This window comes from Nakaseomyces bracarensis (assembly GCF_045282275.1).
Source record: "Nakaseomyces bracarensis strain CBM3 chromosome Unknown Scaff9_0, whole genome shotgun sequence".
NCBI lineage: Eukaryota > Fungi > Ascomycota > Saccharomycetes > Saccharomycetales > Saccharomycetaceae > Nakaseomyces > Nakaseomyces bracarensis.
The window spans coordinates 461,124-477,358 of NW_027263970.1; the positions used below are offsets into that span (position 1 = coordinate 461,124).

At 38.2% G+C, this 16,235-nt stretch overlaps 10 protein-coding genes across 10 annotated transcripts; 6 read left to right on the top strand and 4 right to left on the bottom strand.

Annotated features, from left to right (window-relative positions):
• Nucleotides 1-326: 326 nt before the first annotated feature.
• On the top strand, nt 327-1,562 carry PRP45 (mRNA splicing protein PRP45; the record flags this gene model as incomplete). The annotated part of the gene is made up of 1 exon (XM_071052602.1): nt 327-1,562. One exon carries the CDS (start codon nt 327-329, stop codon nt 1,560-1,562), a length of 1,236 nt encoding a protein of 411 aa, XP_070906449.1.
• Nucleotides 1,563-1,673: 111 nt separating this feature from the next.
• POP5 (RNA-binding protein POP5) lies at nt 1,674-2,210 on the bottom strand (the record flags this gene model as incomplete). Its single annotated transcript, XM_071052603.1, has 1 exon — nt 1,674-2,210. One exon carries the CDS (start codon nt 2,208-2,210, stop codon nt 1,674-1,676), a length of 537 nt encoding a protein of 178 aa, XP_070906450.1.
• A 144-nt stretch (nt 2,211-2,354) lies between these two features.
• RNJ42_02439 (uncharacterized protein) lies at nt 2,355-3,227 on the top strand (the record flags this gene model as incomplete). Its single annotated transcript, XM_071052604.1, has 1 exon — nt 2,355-3,227. The coding sequence occupies one exon, from the start codon at nt 2,355-2,357 to the stop codon at nt 3,225-3,227; it is 873 nt and encodes a 290-aa protein (XP_070906451.1).
• A 367-nt stretch (nt 3,228-3,594) lies between these two features.
• PER1 (Per1p) lies at nt 3,595-4,680 on the top strand (the record flags this gene model as incomplete). The annotated part of the gene is made up of 1 exon (XM_071052605.1): nt 3,595-4,680. One exon carries the CDS (start codon nt 3,595-3,597, stop codon nt 4,678-4,680), a length of 1,086 nt encoding a protein of 361 aa, XP_070906452.1.
• Nucleotides 4,681-5,610: 930 nt separating this feature from the next.
• FUN19 (Fun19p) lies at nt 5,611-6,810 on the top strand (the record flags this gene model as incomplete). The annotated part of the gene is made up of 1 exon (XM_071052606.1): nt 5,611-6,810. One exon carries the CDS (start codon nt 5,611-5,613, stop codon nt 6,808-6,810), a length of 1,200 nt encoding a protein of 399 aa, XP_070906453.1.
• Nucleotides 6,811-7,188: 378 nt separating this feature from the next.
• MTW1 (MIND complex subunit MTW1) lies at nt 7,189-7,947 on the bottom strand (the record flags this gene model as incomplete). Its single annotated transcript, XM_071052607.1, has 1 exon — nt 7,189-7,947. One exon carries the CDS (start codon nt 7,945-7,947, stop codon nt 7,189-7,191), a length of 759 nt encoding a protein of 252 aa, XP_070906454.1.
• A 260-nt stretch (nt 7,948-8,207) lies between these two features.
• Nucleotides 8,208-9,443, top strand: ERV46 (retrograde cargo receptor ERV46; the record flags this gene model as incomplete). The annotated part of the gene is made up of 1 exon (XM_071052608.1): nt 8,208-9,443. The coding sequence occupies one exon, from the start codon at nt 8,208-8,210 to the stop codon at nt 9,441-9,443; it is 1,236 nt and encodes a 411-aa protein (XP_070906455.1).
• A 600-nt stretch (nt 9,444-10,043) lies between these two features.
• On the bottom strand, nt 10,044-10,214 carry RNJ42_02444 (uncharacterized protein; the record flags this gene model as incomplete). The annotated part of the gene is made up of 1 exon (XM_071052609.1): nt 10,044-10,214. One exon carries the CDS (start codon nt 10,212-10,214, stop codon nt 10,044-10,046), a length of 171 nt encoding a protein of 56 aa, XP_070906456.1.
• A 976-nt stretch (nt 10,215-11,190) lies between these two features.
• CDC24 (Rho family guanine nucleotide exchange factor CDC24) lies at nt 11,191-13,731 on the top strand (the record flags this gene model as incomplete). Its single annotated transcript, XM_071052610.1, has 1 exon — nt 11,191-13,731. The coding sequence occupies one exon, from the start codon at nt 11,191-11,193 to the stop codon at nt 13,729-13,731; it is 2,541 nt and encodes an 846-aa protein (XP_070906457.1).
• A 622-nt stretch (nt 13,732-14,353) lies between these two features.
• Nucleotides 14,354-16,192, bottom strand: CLN3 (cyclin CLN3; the record flags this gene model as incomplete). The annotated part of the gene is made up of 1 exon (XM_071052611.1): nt 14,354-16,192. One exon carries the CDS (start codon nt 16,190-16,192, stop codon nt 14,354-14,356), a length of 1,839 nt encoding a protein of 612 aa, XP_070906458.1.
• Nucleotides 16,193-16,235: the final 43 nt, after the last annotated feature.

Here is a 16,235-nt window from a genome sequence, read left to right on the forward strand (position 1 = left end):
TGCTATCAAAATCTTCATTCTTTTACGACACTACACATATACCGATAAAATACAAAAAAGAAATTAAGGAGGTTTACATTTTATTTCAATTCATCATATAGACATATATATATTCTACATTAAATTCTATTTCATATCGTTTATTCTTTCCCTTTAGTTTAAAGACCTTAATTAATTTATTCATATTATAACTTTTTTTAATATGTGGACTCGCTTAGAGGGCATCGAAATTTTTCATAATAAGAAGTACTAGTAAGCAGAAGTAACGGGAATAACCTCTATTGCTGAAGCTTACGAAGCAGACAAATACTGATAATACTACTAATATGAACTTCAGTTCGCTATTACCTCCACCAAAAAACTCCAATAGAACTGATTCAAAGGAATTAACTATACTAGATAGAGAACATGATGAAATAATTCAGACATTAATGAAGAGGAAGACTGCTAAAGATGGGGATAAGACTAATATAACATTTATAGGTACAAATGTTGCAAGTTTCAATGAATTGGTGCCACTAAGACAGAGTGATTTTTATGGTATAGATGCTCCGATGCCCAGTAAAGAAGAGATACGGGCATGCCATGATAGAACCAAGGATACCATCGACCGTCTACTACATAGAATTACTAATAAAGGAACGAATAAATCTGAGAATAGTATGAAAAAAGTCACCATCGGGAACCGTAAAGTCCACATTCAAGGTCAAAACTTGGATCCATTACAACCAGTTAGACATAAGAATATAAGTAGCAAAATTATTGCTCCTCTAGTGGATGAGGCCCCAGCACCGATTTTGCATGCTACTGATGAAACCAAAAACAAGAAGCCTAGTAAGAATGAGAAGGCTAAGTGGAATATTCCAGCTGCGATTTCTAGTTGGAAGAACCCGCTAGGCTATACCGTTGGATTAGAGCATAGGGCAGCACACGGGAAAAGCACCCATCCTATCACTACAGCGAATACTAAAGTATCCGATATTGTATCTGCATTAGATCAAGCTGATAATGAAGTAAGAGAGAGCATTAAGCAAGAGAATGAATTAAAGAGGAAACAGAAACTTGAAGAGGAGAGGATCAAGGAGGAGAAGCTAAAGTCTATCGCCGATAGGTCTAGGATACGAAGCAAAAGACAAAATGAAACGCCACGAGAGTCCAGGTATGGTGGAACTAAGAAGATCAAAACTGATAATAGGAAGAAAAGTACTGTTGAGAGGCTAAAGGAGTTAGCGTACGCCCAAGGAAGAGAAGTCTCTGAAAAAGTTATCGTAGGTGCTGCGAAAGCGACGGCAGCTAATAATAACTCTTCTGTCCAATATGATTCCAGGTTTTATAGCAAAGGTGCTAACGCTACCGCAAAACGTAACGAGGAACAAATATACGATAACCCGTTATTTGTGCAGCAGGATATAGACAGCATTTATAGAGTAAATGCTACGGAAATTGACAAAGCAAATGAAATCACTTCAAAGAGAGGTCCAATTCAGTTCACTAAATCTCACGCCTTAGGTGATAAAGATAAAGATAAAGATAAAGAGACGGATTCCGAGTCAAAATCGTGAATATCTATAGCTGTTAATGAATATACATTCATTATGAGATACATAGATAAAAATATATCAAATAATCATTAATCGCTCAGCATAGAATACTAAAACTAAATACTATATATCTTATTCATTGTCATCATCATCAAGCTCTATATGGTTTAATTCCTGCTGGTAAATATTAGCTTGTGCATCTAGGTCGTTAAGTGATTTCGCCTTCATCTGAAATCTTCTCAATGCGTTGATAAAAGTGTTATTTCTCTTAATGGCAAACTGCTCTAGTTTCTTTATAGTTCCACTAACCTTCACAGTGTTAATTATGATCCCATCCGTGTCACCTATCCTATTTACCAAAGCCAGTGTTATCAATAAAAGACTCAAGTCTTCCCTGTGACATCGTATTATCCCAGTAGAAGTGGAATTGCTAAAATATTTCAGGTGCAGAAGAGAGTTAAGTTTACCAGACCCAAGGTCCCCAAAATTATACTGCAGAACACGCCGTATCTCCCCTATAATCGCCCGCGAGTTGATGTCGTTATAGTTCGCCGTCCTTCTATGGTAGCCCATCATAACATCCTCCATTCGCCTAAAATCCTCATCTTTCAGCTCAGCCGGCGGATACAAAATCTCAAACAAGACATATCTACTCTTCAAACGAACCATTGTTGTCTTTACTACCTTGATTAAGCTATATTTACACAAAACCAACTCAGCTCATCGCCAATTCATAGCTGAATAGCTTTAAAAGCTTATAATCGATGGCCATGAAATTTTTCAAAATTTTTCGAAGGCATCGCGAAAAAAAAAATGTTAAAGGGCTCTTCCATTGAATCATTAATCAAAACAACCACCACTTTGAACTTTATAGCCAAAGAGCCTGTGATCTATCCCAAAGCTAGACAGATTTCAATAACAACTTACAACAAGCTAAACTTTCTTAGAGATATAGAGACTAATAAATACTGCCAGAGACAAGAGAAAATAGCGTCCAAGATGGAGTCACAGAATTTGGCAGCGCTTATAGATGAGATGACTAGTGAGTTACAGGATGTACGGAAGGTAGTTGTGTCTCGTGTGAATCAGCGCGACCGGCTGGTCTCTGATATGATGGAGAGGTACAGGTCCAATCTCCGGATCTTGCAGGAGCAAAGGGTGACTGTTCTGTCAGAGCTCGAGCGGTACCAGAACGAAGAGGAGAAGATGAAGGAGACGTTACAGCAGTTGAATTCGACTAAGGATGAGTTTAAGAGTGAGATAGAGTCGTACCAGATCCGTGCGGAGAAGCTGAGCCTTGAACGTGAAGAGCTGCAGAGACAACTGGCAGATCTGAACAAGATCTTTGATGAGAAGGCTAAAGAGATCTCGAAATACAAAGAGATGATTTTAAGACAAAGACAGCTGGATAACCCAGAAATAAAACTTTACGAGAAACTGCTTGGTTTGCAGATAGACAAAGCAGACGTCAATACCATCAAATTTACATTCACTGATGGAGGGCGAGAGAAAATCTACAAAGCTGTAATAGTGGACGTATCCCAACTGAACGAACCCGATAAACCCCTGAAGATAAAACAAATTGAGTCCACTGTTACGCAGCAACAGACAGATGACCTCGAGAAAACCCTCAATGAACAAGGGATTATCCCATTCCTAATACAAGCAAAACAAGCACTCACATGAGTGCACTGTTGTCCCACTTCGTTTTATCCAATTCCTTAATACTGAAATAGAAATTCAATATCATTGCTTATGTGTTGCCTATGTTTGTCTGTCTTTACGGAAACAAAGCGATGACAAAAAAAAATTAAGCCCAGCCCAAAAAATAACAAGAAGTATTGCAGAAATGTTACTGTAAGGATATGAAGTTGAAGAATTGCAGAGATATTATATAAGGTCAATTGTAAGAAAGTGAGTAACAAAGCACACTACTTCTTTTTCTTTTTCTTTTTCTGTTTCCTTGAAGGGTTTAATAATTGCTTTTACAGATTTTTTTTTCTTTATCTTCTCAGCGAGAGAGTTTAATAGTGACTTACTAAAAAAAAAAGAAATGAAGGTACCATATCTGTTGTGTTCTGCCGTACTGGTATCTGGTGTATTGTGTTCCCCAGGTGACCAGTTGGATGAGTTTATAGATTGTACATGTGCGTGTGAATACTACCGTCATTGTAAGGGTTCTGGGATAAACTATATAGACCCGAACACGAACGATTTTCATAATGTGGATTTTATCTCACTGATTGACAATGAGAAGACATGGGTAGACCAGCTAGTCTCCAAGGTTACCTTTTGGGACTGTATGGCGGAGTGTGATTATGTATGTCAGCAGATGATCACCGAAGACAGAGTAAAGAAAGGTGACTCCATATTACAATTCCATGGTAAGTGGCCCTTCAAGAAAATGTTTGGGTTCCAGGAATTCTTTGCCAGTATATTCAGTATAGGAAATTTCGTCTCTCAGTATAGAGGATACAAGATGATCCGCAGAAGGATGGAGAGACAAGCTAATCAGGGCAATTCAGACAAGTACTACGACATGCTTCTGCAAAGTTACCTGTTTGTCTCTATTATGGGCATGATGGCATGGCTATCCAGCACTGTGTTCCATTTCAGAGACTTGCTAGTGACCGAGAAGTTCGACTACTTCTTCGCTGGAGGCACTGTGCTCACTGCCTTCCACGCGATACTGAACCGCGTCGCTTACAAGAAGATCAATGGCGACATCAAATACACAGTAATGCAAGTGGTTAGGTATGCCACGCTGGCCATCTTCATCTGTCACATACTGCGACTCTACATCGATTGGTCATACACCTACAACATGAGGTTCAACATCTGTTTCGGTGTCCTGCAATACCTGATCCTGATTTACGTAGCCATCGACAACCACTTCGAGATCGGCCGCCACAGCAAGTACGCATACCCTCCTGACAGATTCAAGCTAGTCTACCTGCCCATCATCCTCGTCGTGTTTACAGCCCTAGCAATGAGCCTCGAACTCTTCGACAACTTCTCGATAGCATGGCAGCTGGACTCACACGCCACTTGGCATCTCCTCACAATCCTCCCAGGTTGGTACCTGTTCGACTTCTTCCTTTATGACCTAGACTTCATCCTACATAGAAAGACCGTATAATCAATAACTCAAAGAAAGATAATCACTCATAGAATAGTAAATAAAATTACCCTCCTCAGCCCCCCCCCACTTTCCCTAAGATTTACGTAGAACGCAGATCCCCCCTTCCCAATCCACGTCCATTTCTAAGACCTCTTTTATCTCTTCACATGATCGCCTTCCATGCATAACAATGGAAGCAGTTCCAGGCCCGTTTCTAAGGTATTACTAATAGAAGTCATTTCCCAATTAGCTTTCTTCCATCCCATTCGTCCTCCCTTCCCCTCCGCGCCCCTCTCTCTCTGCCACTATCCACTCCCTCTCTCTCTCTCTCCCTACGCATTTCTCTCTGTACTTCTTTCAGATGAGATGACTCAAACCCCTCAAAAATTTTTTCTAAATGCCGCAGCGGCACAAAGCCCCCATTAGAAGCTTCCACGTCTTCTACAAGCTCTGCAACGCCTTCTAAGCATTTAAGCTTCCACGTCTGTGCCTTCTCTCTGTGTTCTATGCTTCTGTGCCTTATTCGGAAATCAATTTCTGGGATTCTCATCCCCTTTGCCGATCCTTTTTTTTTAATATAGAGCCTCTCCATTACTTTCTAAGGCTAATTAAGAAAAGTTTTTCCGAAATCCCGGAATAATTTTTTTTTTCGGTGTTTTTTAATTATTGCACAGCCTTCATTTTATTTGGTCTTACGGAGTGTTCTGTGTATGACGTGGAATCATTATAATGACGTATTTTTTAATGTCAATGGACCCTTCATTTATCAATTGGGCCCATTCGGGATCCGCAATTGACTTTAGTAATTGAGGGGGAGGCGTGGGGATGAGGCCAGACCTCATCTCTAATTAATATATAAGGAATATGTATTGTTATACAATAGACTCACGACTAACCAAAAAAAAAGTCACCACTACAACTAACTAAAAAATAAAACTAAATACTATTATGCCCGGTTTACAATCACCACAATTAGAACATGCTGAATTGCATATGCGACCCCACTTGTCAGGAGGTAAGAGCGATAGAAACTGTTCTATCGACTCTATACTAAACTCATCCTCCGACAGCTTCAACATTCCTTCGCCTCCGCTATCTCCTAAATTTGTCACCTCATCGCTCGTGCCACAACGCCAACATAGGAGTCTCAGCATCGATAGCCTCGACTTAAACTCAAACGTGGCTCCTGCTCCAAGTGCGCTGCCCATGCATTTGCCCTCAGGGATGCAGACTGTCGATATGCAAACTGAAAACGCTAGAAAACTAAGCGATGACATCTATGAGTTCTTGACTCAGTACAGGATGTTGGACGGGTTGAAGCGCAAGCTAGAGTACCCTGGCCCAAGCTACAACTCCTTGCATCCAGACACTTCCTCGTTGAGAAACATGAGAAGACACAGAGAACTCTCGCCAAGACATTTAGCTACCCCAGTGTTCCCACACACAACAAGAGCTACAGCCACGGCCCCTTCCAACTCAGCTCCACTGGTAACACCCTTAACGCCACCAAATACTAACCCTTTCTACTACAACACTAGATACCACCATTACACTAGACTGCCTTCTCCAGTGATCCCAAGGGTAACCCAGATGGAGAAACCTAAGCTGGTGCCTCATCCCCATGTAACGAGCCCTCCTACATCGCCTACAAAGAAGAGGAAAACCGTAAGGTCGCCTTCGAGCTCGCAGTTCCAGCAACATCATAACCCTAATCCAAATATCGTATCAGTGAAAGCCATCCAACATGTACCCCAGTACGTACCTGGTGTATCATGGGAGAAGTTGCCTGACTACTCCCCACCATTGTCCACATTACCTGAGTCCAATAGAAACTGCCTAAAAATTGAGTGGAAGGGAAACCCTATGGACCTTTCAGTGGACCCATTAAGGTCAAAACTACACCCAGCCGAGTTGGTCCTAGCCTCCATCTTAAGGTTACCTTGTGACTTGTACTTGGACTCTAAGAAAAGATTATTCCTAGAGAAAGTATACAAGCAAAAGAAAGGTATGCCATTCAGAAAAACTGATGCCCAGAAGGCTTGTAAGATCGATGTTAACAAGGCATCAAGGTTATACTCAGCTTATGAGAAGGTTGGCTGGCTAGACAACCGTCATTTCGAAAAATACATGAAGGATATTGTTTTGTGAATATTACGCAACAATCACTATTTTCATTTTAAAGAACACTACATTTACTTTCTGTTTTTCAGTCACTCTAATTTTATTCATTTTATTTTATTACTTACATTACTTTTAATATTATTCTTACCCGCTAGCATTCACAATACAATCAAAATTTGTACATGATCATAATTCACTTCACATTCTAATCAACCTGTCACAGCTAGGATAGTTTTTGCATTATATTCTTCATTAAAAAAAAAATTAAAAATATTATATCATCAAAAAAAAAAGATATCAGTTATCATTTTATAATCTAATAATACATAATTTCAATAGTCATCTGCTTTATTATTGTTACAACTTTCTTTTATATAATTCCATAGAAATAACATTGTGGGCATTTCAAGGTTTCTTTTCAGTGTTCAGCTTGTTTAGAATCAACTCAGCTCCAGCATCGATGTACTTACCCCGTCCAGAGATGGGCCTCGTTCCATTCTCTTGCACATCATCCACAATACCATTGACTTTATCCATCGAGCAATTCTCCTCGCTCTCTATATAGAGTCTTCGTAGTTGCAAAATCAAAAGTTTGACAGTGTCATCGATAGGTTTTATGCTCTCGAGCAATCTAGTATCGTGTGGGGTTTGTTCCTCCACAAATCTGACCAGCAGATCCTTGAATCTCGACAGCCTACGGTGCAGTTCTTTCAATTTACGCAGTTTATCCACTAGCACCGTGTTCAATTGGAACGCAGCCTCTAGCTCCGCTACTTTCTCAGTAAGCCTAGCGTCGACTTCTTCTTTCTTCTCAACATCCACGATCTCCAGATCAAGCTGATGCTTCAACCGAAACACGTTACTCTCCAGCAGCTCCTCCGGTATCCGCAGCACATTCCGCAGCACGTACAACTCCAGCTTATCGAAATTCCTATCCACACTGCTCTCCATCAGCGACTCAAGCTTCGCCACCCCAACACGTATCTCCTCCTCATAAGAGACACCACCAACAACACTCCGGTCCAGCAGATACTTCTCCATAGCACTGGTACACTTGTACATCGTCTCGTTCACAGAATTGATGATATCGTCAACAAGAGACACCGGAGGATACTCCAAATGCTCCGTAAGAACAGAAGTAGACCGCAAACTAGGTGCAGACATCAAGCTTATGTTCTATAGTGCTATAACTTTGCCCTTAACTTGGCATCGCTCGCTATCATAAATATAAATTAGTTTGATTTAATTTTTTTTTTTTTTTTTTTCAAGCCAGCGAGTTCTTAAAAGGATTATATTAATATTAATATATTAATATTAATATTATCTTTAGTTGATTTACAGCCGATTACACCTTTGGACTAAAGGACTACACACTAATATAGGACTCTTTAAATACTTTCTGGAAGTGAATTGAAGGGGGAAAAATGAAGAAGAGTACGTTGCTTTCGTTTGATGCGTTTGCGAAGACGGAGGAGGATGTTAGGATTAGGACACGGTCAGGAGGGTTTATAACGTTGGGGTGTCTTGTCGTTACGTTGATGCTGCTGATAGGTGAGTGGACTAGGTTTAACAGCGTTGTGACCCGTCCTGAGCTGGTAGTAGACCGTGACAGGTTGCTGAAGCTGGACTTGAACTTTGACATATCGTTTCCTTCGTTGCCATGCGAGCTAGTGACCCTGGATATTATGGACGATTCCGGAGAGATTCAATTGGACCTTTCGGATGCTGATTTCACGAAGGTTCGGTTGGACAAGGATGGCAAGGAGCTCGGTAGTAACAGCATGAAAGTGGGCAAAGAGGCAGAGGAAGAACGTGATGAATTGGCGAAGAAGCTGGACAAGGACTACTGTGGTCCATGCTACGGTTCTTTGAACCAGGATAACAACAAGCCGGATGTTCCTAGAGACCAGTGGACTTGTTGCCAGACCTGTGAAGATGTGCGTAAGGCCTACTTTGACAAGCAGTGGGCTTTCTTCGACGGTAAGAATATCGAGCAATGTGAGAGGGAAGGCTATGTTAAGAGAATCAATGAGCAATTGCAAGAAGGTTGCAGAGTTCGCGGTTCTGCTAAGCTAAACAGGATTAACGGGAACTTGCATTTTGCTTCTGGACCGGGTATGCAAACCATCAACGGTCATTTTCACGACTCCTCTCTGTATGAATCCCATCCTAACTTAAACTTTAACCATAAGATAAACCATTTGTCCTTTGGTAAATCAGTAGACGTTAAGAGCGAAGCCATTGAGCAGGTATCTATTAACCCACTTGATGGTCGTGAAGTTTCCCCTGAAAGAGATACTCACTTGTTCCAATACAACTACTTCGCCAAGATTGTGCCAACTAGATACGAGAGTCTGGACAAGAAGCACAAGGTCGAGACCGTGCAATTTAGCTCTACATTCCACTCCAGACCCCTTACTGGAGGCAAAGACGAGGACCATCCAACAACGATTCACCAGCGTGGTGGGTTCCCAGCCTTGTACATCAACTTTGAGATGTCGCCATTGAAGGTCATTAACCGTGAAGAGCACGGTCAATCGTGGTCCGGATTTATCCTTGGTTGTATCACCAGTATCGGTGGTGTGCTAGCAGTGGGTACCGTTCTAGACAAGGCTCTATACAAGGCCCAACGTACGATCTTCAGCAAGAAAGACTTATAATAACAAGAAATTGTAAATATAAAATTGTATAACGATATATGTATATTACAATCCCATACAATGTTACGATGAGCTGCATCTTGGTCTGATAATTATACTTGAGGACCGAGATAAAATTGTATGCTTATGTTGTACAAAAATCATAATTAAATATTAGTGTGTTGTATAGTGTCACATCACTGACTATCGCATTATTACTGTATAACTGTACCCACGAAAGCTATACACTAAAAATGATGTTTTACTGATATGAGAGGCTGTTATGGGGCCACAGTTTTGCATAACGGCATATCCTGCCATGCAATTCACAACACTGTATAAGAATAATTGCGCAACAGTTAAAGCTGGCATTGCGTTTTATAGCTTAATATTAATATCATATGTGATTATTATAAAATTTATATCCCTGCAGATAAATTTACAACATTAATCGGTTCTATAGCTTAGCCCTCTTGTAGAGGATATCTATATTTAATTAAACTTTTAAGTTAATTCAATAGTACGCTACTTAGTATATCCATACTTTCATGTTTAGTTCAACAAATCATGGCAGGCATTGCTTTATATTGGCCAAACAACCAATAAAGAAACATGTTGTTATTATGAAATAATATAATATTGTATGCTATAATACAATAATACAATAATACAATAATACAAAAATAATACAAAAATAATACAATAATATAATAATACAATAATACAATAATATAATAATACAATAATACAATAATACAATAATATAATAATATAATAATATAATAATATCATCAACCATATTATAATATAACAGTATAATAATATATAATATTATAACAATATAATTATATAATATAAAAGTAATAACATAGTAATAAAATATAGTAATATAATAATATAATAATATAATAATATAATAATATTAATATAATAATATAATAATATAATAATATAATAATACAATAATATAATAATGTAATAATGTAATAATATAATAATATAATAATATAATAATACAATAATATAATAATGTAATAATGTAATAATATAATAATATAATAATATAATAATACAATAATATAATAATATAATAATACAATAATATAATAATACAATAATATAATAATATAATAATACAATAATATAATAATGTAATAATATAATAATATAATTAAATAATAGCTATGTACGTATATAATGATACCGCTGTACAGGATGAATTAGTCGTTAGTAGTAGCACTATACATTCAATATATAGGCTTGCTTACAAACGAGCAAGTATATATTGATATACATAAGTATATATGTATAGGGTATGTGATAGTAGCTGAGGATACACATGATTACAGGGCCTATAGGCCCTGTAATCATGTGATATTAATAGAGACAACTATACAAAGTAATGTACCAATACTAGAGGAAGTTTTCCAGATGAATACCAAAGAGCCATTGAGAACGCTGTTAGCACTTTGACTAATGTTGAATTGATATTTGAGAACATATACATCATTTTGCTTAGAAAACACCGCACGGGAGTTTTCTTTAGGGTCTTTAGGGTTTTCCGTGTCGCTCTCAAAAAATTTTAGGGTTTGGATTTTAAATTTTGTTTTTAAAAATTTTTATTTAAAAGACTTTCTCTAAGAGCCCTGATCAAGCAATACCAAGCCAAGCAGTGCAACGGAAGAGACGAGTGTAAAAGAAGGGCTCTGATACTAGGAAGAATAAGTAACTGACGGAAGCTGAAAAGATATATTGGAAACGGGACTAAATGGCGTTAGGAGATAAGTTGAAGTCTAACGGGAACATATTTTCCAATGGTAATGTATCCACGTCGACTTTGTCGAGCTACGGGCATTCTAATAGTACTACGCCGCTGACTCCTAATTTTGGGAGTGGACCTATTGCCAATGGGACGATGATGAACAGGAACGTGTCGGAGTGGAACTCGCTGTATTACGTGTGTCTCGCGATGAAGAAGCGGTTGGAGCACCTTACGCAGATGCAGCCGTATTTGAACTTGGCGTACTCCTCTAGTGAGCTGCTGAGTGAGAGGCAGGCGCTGTTGTTGTCGCAGAAGCAGCAGCTGCAACAGATGCATGCTTCTGGAAGCGGGAACGGGAGCGGGAACAACAGGAATTCTAACTTTAGTGCGCATCCTAGGGACAGTCACGACAGTACCACTATCGCGTCGATGTCTCACAACAACAGTAGATCAAGCGCGATTTCCACAAGCAGTTATAAAGATGAGATGACAATGATGGATGGAATCACGTACACTCAGAGTAATCGCAACACACACGGGGCTTCCTCGAGGGATAGCAGCGTGCACTCTATGGAGGACACTCTTTTGACCTTCAGTATGGGTATCCTCCCAATCTCCATGGACTGTGACCCTGTGACCCAGCTCTCACAGTTGTTTCAACAGGGTTCACCACTTTGTGTGTTGTTTAATTCGGTGAAGCCACAACATAAGCTCGCTGTGGTATCCTCAGATGACATGAAAGTGTGCAAGAAGTCTATCTATGACTTTATCCTGGGTTGCAAGAACCATTTCGCGTTCAACGACGAAGAACTATTCACAATCTCTGATGTTTTTTCGAACTCTACTAATAACCTCATGAGAGTAATTGAGGTGGTCCAGACCCTCATGGACTCCGCACCGGAGATCTTCCCCACTCAAAAAGTGATACAAAGCCAGGTGCTACAAGAAATCGACGAGCAACAACAAAACCTACAATTGCAAATACAACAAAATAAGAAATATGCTGAGCATTATAAAGTTATTAAGGAATTTGTAGCCACTGAGAGAAAATATGTCCATGATTTAGAAGTTCTGGACAAATATAGAGAACAATTGCTGGAGAGCAATTTAATTACCTCAGAAGAACTATACATGTTATTCCCTAACCTGGGCGAGGCCATAGATTTCCAAAGAAGATTCCTCGTGTCTCTTGAGATCAATGCCCTTGTGGAACCAGCCAAACAAAGAATTGGTGCGCTCTTCATGCATTCTAAATATTTCTTCAAGCTCTATGAGCCTTGGTCTATCGGCCAGAATGCCGCTATTGAATTCTTGATTGGTACTTTAGAGATGGTCTCAGATGATGATTTTATTATCAAGAATAAGTTAGAACTACAATCATTCCTATACAAACCAGTACAAAGATTATGTAGATATCCACTTCTTCTAAAGGAACTTGTACATCAATCAGTTAACGAGAAAAGTATGAAGGAATTGGATACAGCTCTGGATATTTCAAAGAGCATTGCAAGAAGTATTAACGAAAATCAGAGAAGAACCGAGAACCACCAAGTTGTTAAAAAACTATATGGAAGAGTAGCCAACTGGAAAGGTTACAGAATATCTAAGTTTGGTGAACTACTCTACTTTGACAAAGTTTTCATTTCAACAAATAACTCCACTGAACTTGAAAAGGAGTTCGAAGTTTATCTGTTCGAAAAGATTATCATCTTATTCTCTGAAATAAATACTCCAGTCAAAAAGTCATCATCTGCTTCATACATCCTAAAGAAAAGCAAGTCAGGAAGTACAGGGTCTGCACTGTCTTTGAATATCAACAATAACAATTCTTCGAATAGCAGTACAGCATCTTTCTCCGCTGCTAACACAGATTCTAAACTAGATTTACGTGGACGTATCATGATTATGAATTTGAACCAAATAAACCCAATAGACGCTAGATCTCTAAATATCACATGGGAGTCCATTAAAGAGCAAGGTAATTTCTTATTAAAGTTTAAAAATGAAGAAATAAGAGACAACTGGTGTGCATGCCTACAATCATTAGTCAGAGATCTGAAAAGTGAATCATTCAGGAGCACTAACAGTAACAGCAGTGACCACTCATCTTATGCTTCGCTGACATCACCGCTTGCGTACAGAAACCCTCATGATAGTATTACTTCGTTGAATAGCACCCATAATAAACATGTATCTGACATTCTAAGATCGAGCAGTAAAAGAAGAACTTCCCAAATGGAAAGTGAGTTTAAGACTATAAATGAAACTTACAAGAGCTCCATTCCAGACAACTCCATATTGATCAGAATTGCATTCAACAACGACTACTACACTGTCCTTGTTGAGAAACAGAATAATGTAGATGCTGTTATCCACACTATCAAGAGAAAACTTAACACTAATGGTGCAGATATCCTAAAGATAAAATATCAAGATGAAGATGGTGATTACGTTATTCTAGAAAGTGAGGATGATTGGCTAGTAGCGAAAGACATGTTAGATGAGAACAATGAAAGAATTTTAAACGTATGGACAATTACCAATTAATTTCCAGATGTTAAACATTTAGACATTTTAGAATAATCCCAAATAGTTAAAATAAATACTACTTTATTTTCTATAGGTAAAGATTTAAGTAACGATGGCATGGCTTTAATTAATATTAATGGTATAATGTCCCACGAAAATATTTGCAAGGTCTGTCGGATGTGTAACAGAGGGCTTTAAAAGCTGACGCGTAAAAGAAAAAAAAGTAATTAGTTTACCCAAAAAGGTAATTATTCTCTAAATGTGTGGTAAGATTTATCAACTTAAAGTCATTTGAATATTCATGAAAGTAAAATTATGTTGAAATATAATGCATGTCTTTAAAAATGTCCTATAAATAATATAAAAACAAATAAAATGAATGAGTCTAAAGCTGTAATTGTAGAAAAGAAGATTTTTTTATTCCTTAAAAATAAAACATGGAATAATATCTTTGGATAAGCCGAGTCATACGGTGGTATTTGAAACGAAATTACTGACTCCCAGTATTAATCTAAGAGCATGTTCTATAACATGTAAATTCTTTTTTCAGTTTATAAAAATATTGTATTGTTTGATGTAGGATTTAATTTTGCAACGTTTGATCCACAAACTGATTGCAATGTTAAGCGTAAAAATCTTACTACCTACTATCAATTCTCTTGCAAGTTCTTTCACTTGGAAAGAAATCAATATCCATGCTAGAGGAGGCTCTCTTATGGTGTCCCTTCACAAAACTAGAGGTGGAGCTAATTGAGGAAACGGACGACTTATTGCTAACATGACACAAATATTGGCTATTTCTTAGATGGCTACCCATCTTGTGAACACTGCCAGCAGCAGAAGAAATAGAGGATTGTCTTTTACCTAACTGATTTTTCATCATTTTACTTTGTAATAATGATGGTGTGTTGGGTGTTATTGGTAAGCAAAATGTAGAGCCTGATCTAGAAGGAAGACCAGATGAGCATTGTGGTGTGAATATAGATTCAGTAATACTTAAAGTCTTATTATGCTTATGGATATTTCTATTGGGAAAAGAGGAATTGCTAGAAGGAGCAAAAGAAAATAAATCTGGGGATGCAAATGGAGAAATGAAATTGTTCATAGCTGTATTGGAGTTACCACCCGTTGGATATGGCGATAAAGCTGATGCACAAGAGTCAAGACCTTGTCTTTTTCTTAATAAATTGTTTTGTGACGATATCATCGATTGATCATTAAGCGTTAAATTTTTGTTATACACATGAGGTTCATCAGTTGAAGTGTTAGTAGCGTTTGGAACACTTCCGAAATTCTTTGGAGAGTATGAGGGCGATGAAAATGCGGATGATGAGGCCGATGACAAGGCTGGAATCTCATCAAAAGTATTTGATAATGGCGAGCCATTTGGAGAGGTAGAATCTGGAGAAAATGGATAGCTATTAGCAATATCTTGGGAGCGATATAGCTCCTCAACTTGTAGTTGAATATGATAGTTTTGTAAAGCATCAAGAATTCTCTTAGAGGTTGGAATGCTATTTTCAGCTTTACTATCGCCATGACCAAGCTTACTAGCCATGTACTTAAACTTGAAGCTTGATGGAAGGGACTCAATATCCGAAATAAGAGTTAATAGCTCTTTGCAGATATTAATTAGATTGTCGTCGTTGACATTTAACTGCAGGTCCTCCCACTTGTTCAAATTGTAAAAGTTCAATGACATAGAAACTATAGTAATAGCAGCTAGAGCGATTGAAGATTGGTTGTAGTTGAAAGCCAAATCAAGATTGAAGGAGGCCAATTCACATAATAATATGGCACCCAACTTAATCTCGTTTATATTCAATTGTTTTGGCAGCTCGTTACCGTTAGCGTTGTTGGTCTTTAAGAACAACAACATATCGATAAAGGAGTCGTAGGTAGCAATGTGGCATAGTGACCAGTTCAATGATTTCAATAAATGTAGTTCCATTTCCTTGAACTGACCAGCAGTAAACTGGTTACAACACAAACTTTGCAAAACCTTTAGCGTGGCGACTCTGTTTTTGGAATCCCAGTACTTGGAACTGATCCATAAAGCAGTCAAAGCAATCAATTGATAAGTAGAAGACTTGATGACAAATTTTGAAGCGTATCTATCTAATATGTCAAATGCCAAGAAAAGGGTGGAGGTAGATAGGTTTAACCTAGTGTGGCAGTACATCAAGAAGTCAAAGATCAAAGCTCTCATTTTATGGTTGATCTGTGGCTGAGCCTTGAAGTTAGATAGCGATTTTGTCACCGAGGTGGCATGATTTAGCTCTGTCTCTAAACTTAGCAGATGAGACAATTGATTTGGACTGTTTTCTTGGATAGTCAAGTGATGAATCTTCAATTCTTTTCTAACCAAGGTAGGATTACTAGCTTTGATAGCGGTAATGTTTCTTCTAACTTGCGCAAGGTATGGCAAATTAGGTAAGGAAGACTCATAAACGGCATTTTTGATAGCTCTTTGAGACATAATTGTTAATAAGGTAGTAACTTATAGTAGATCTTGAGGGGGG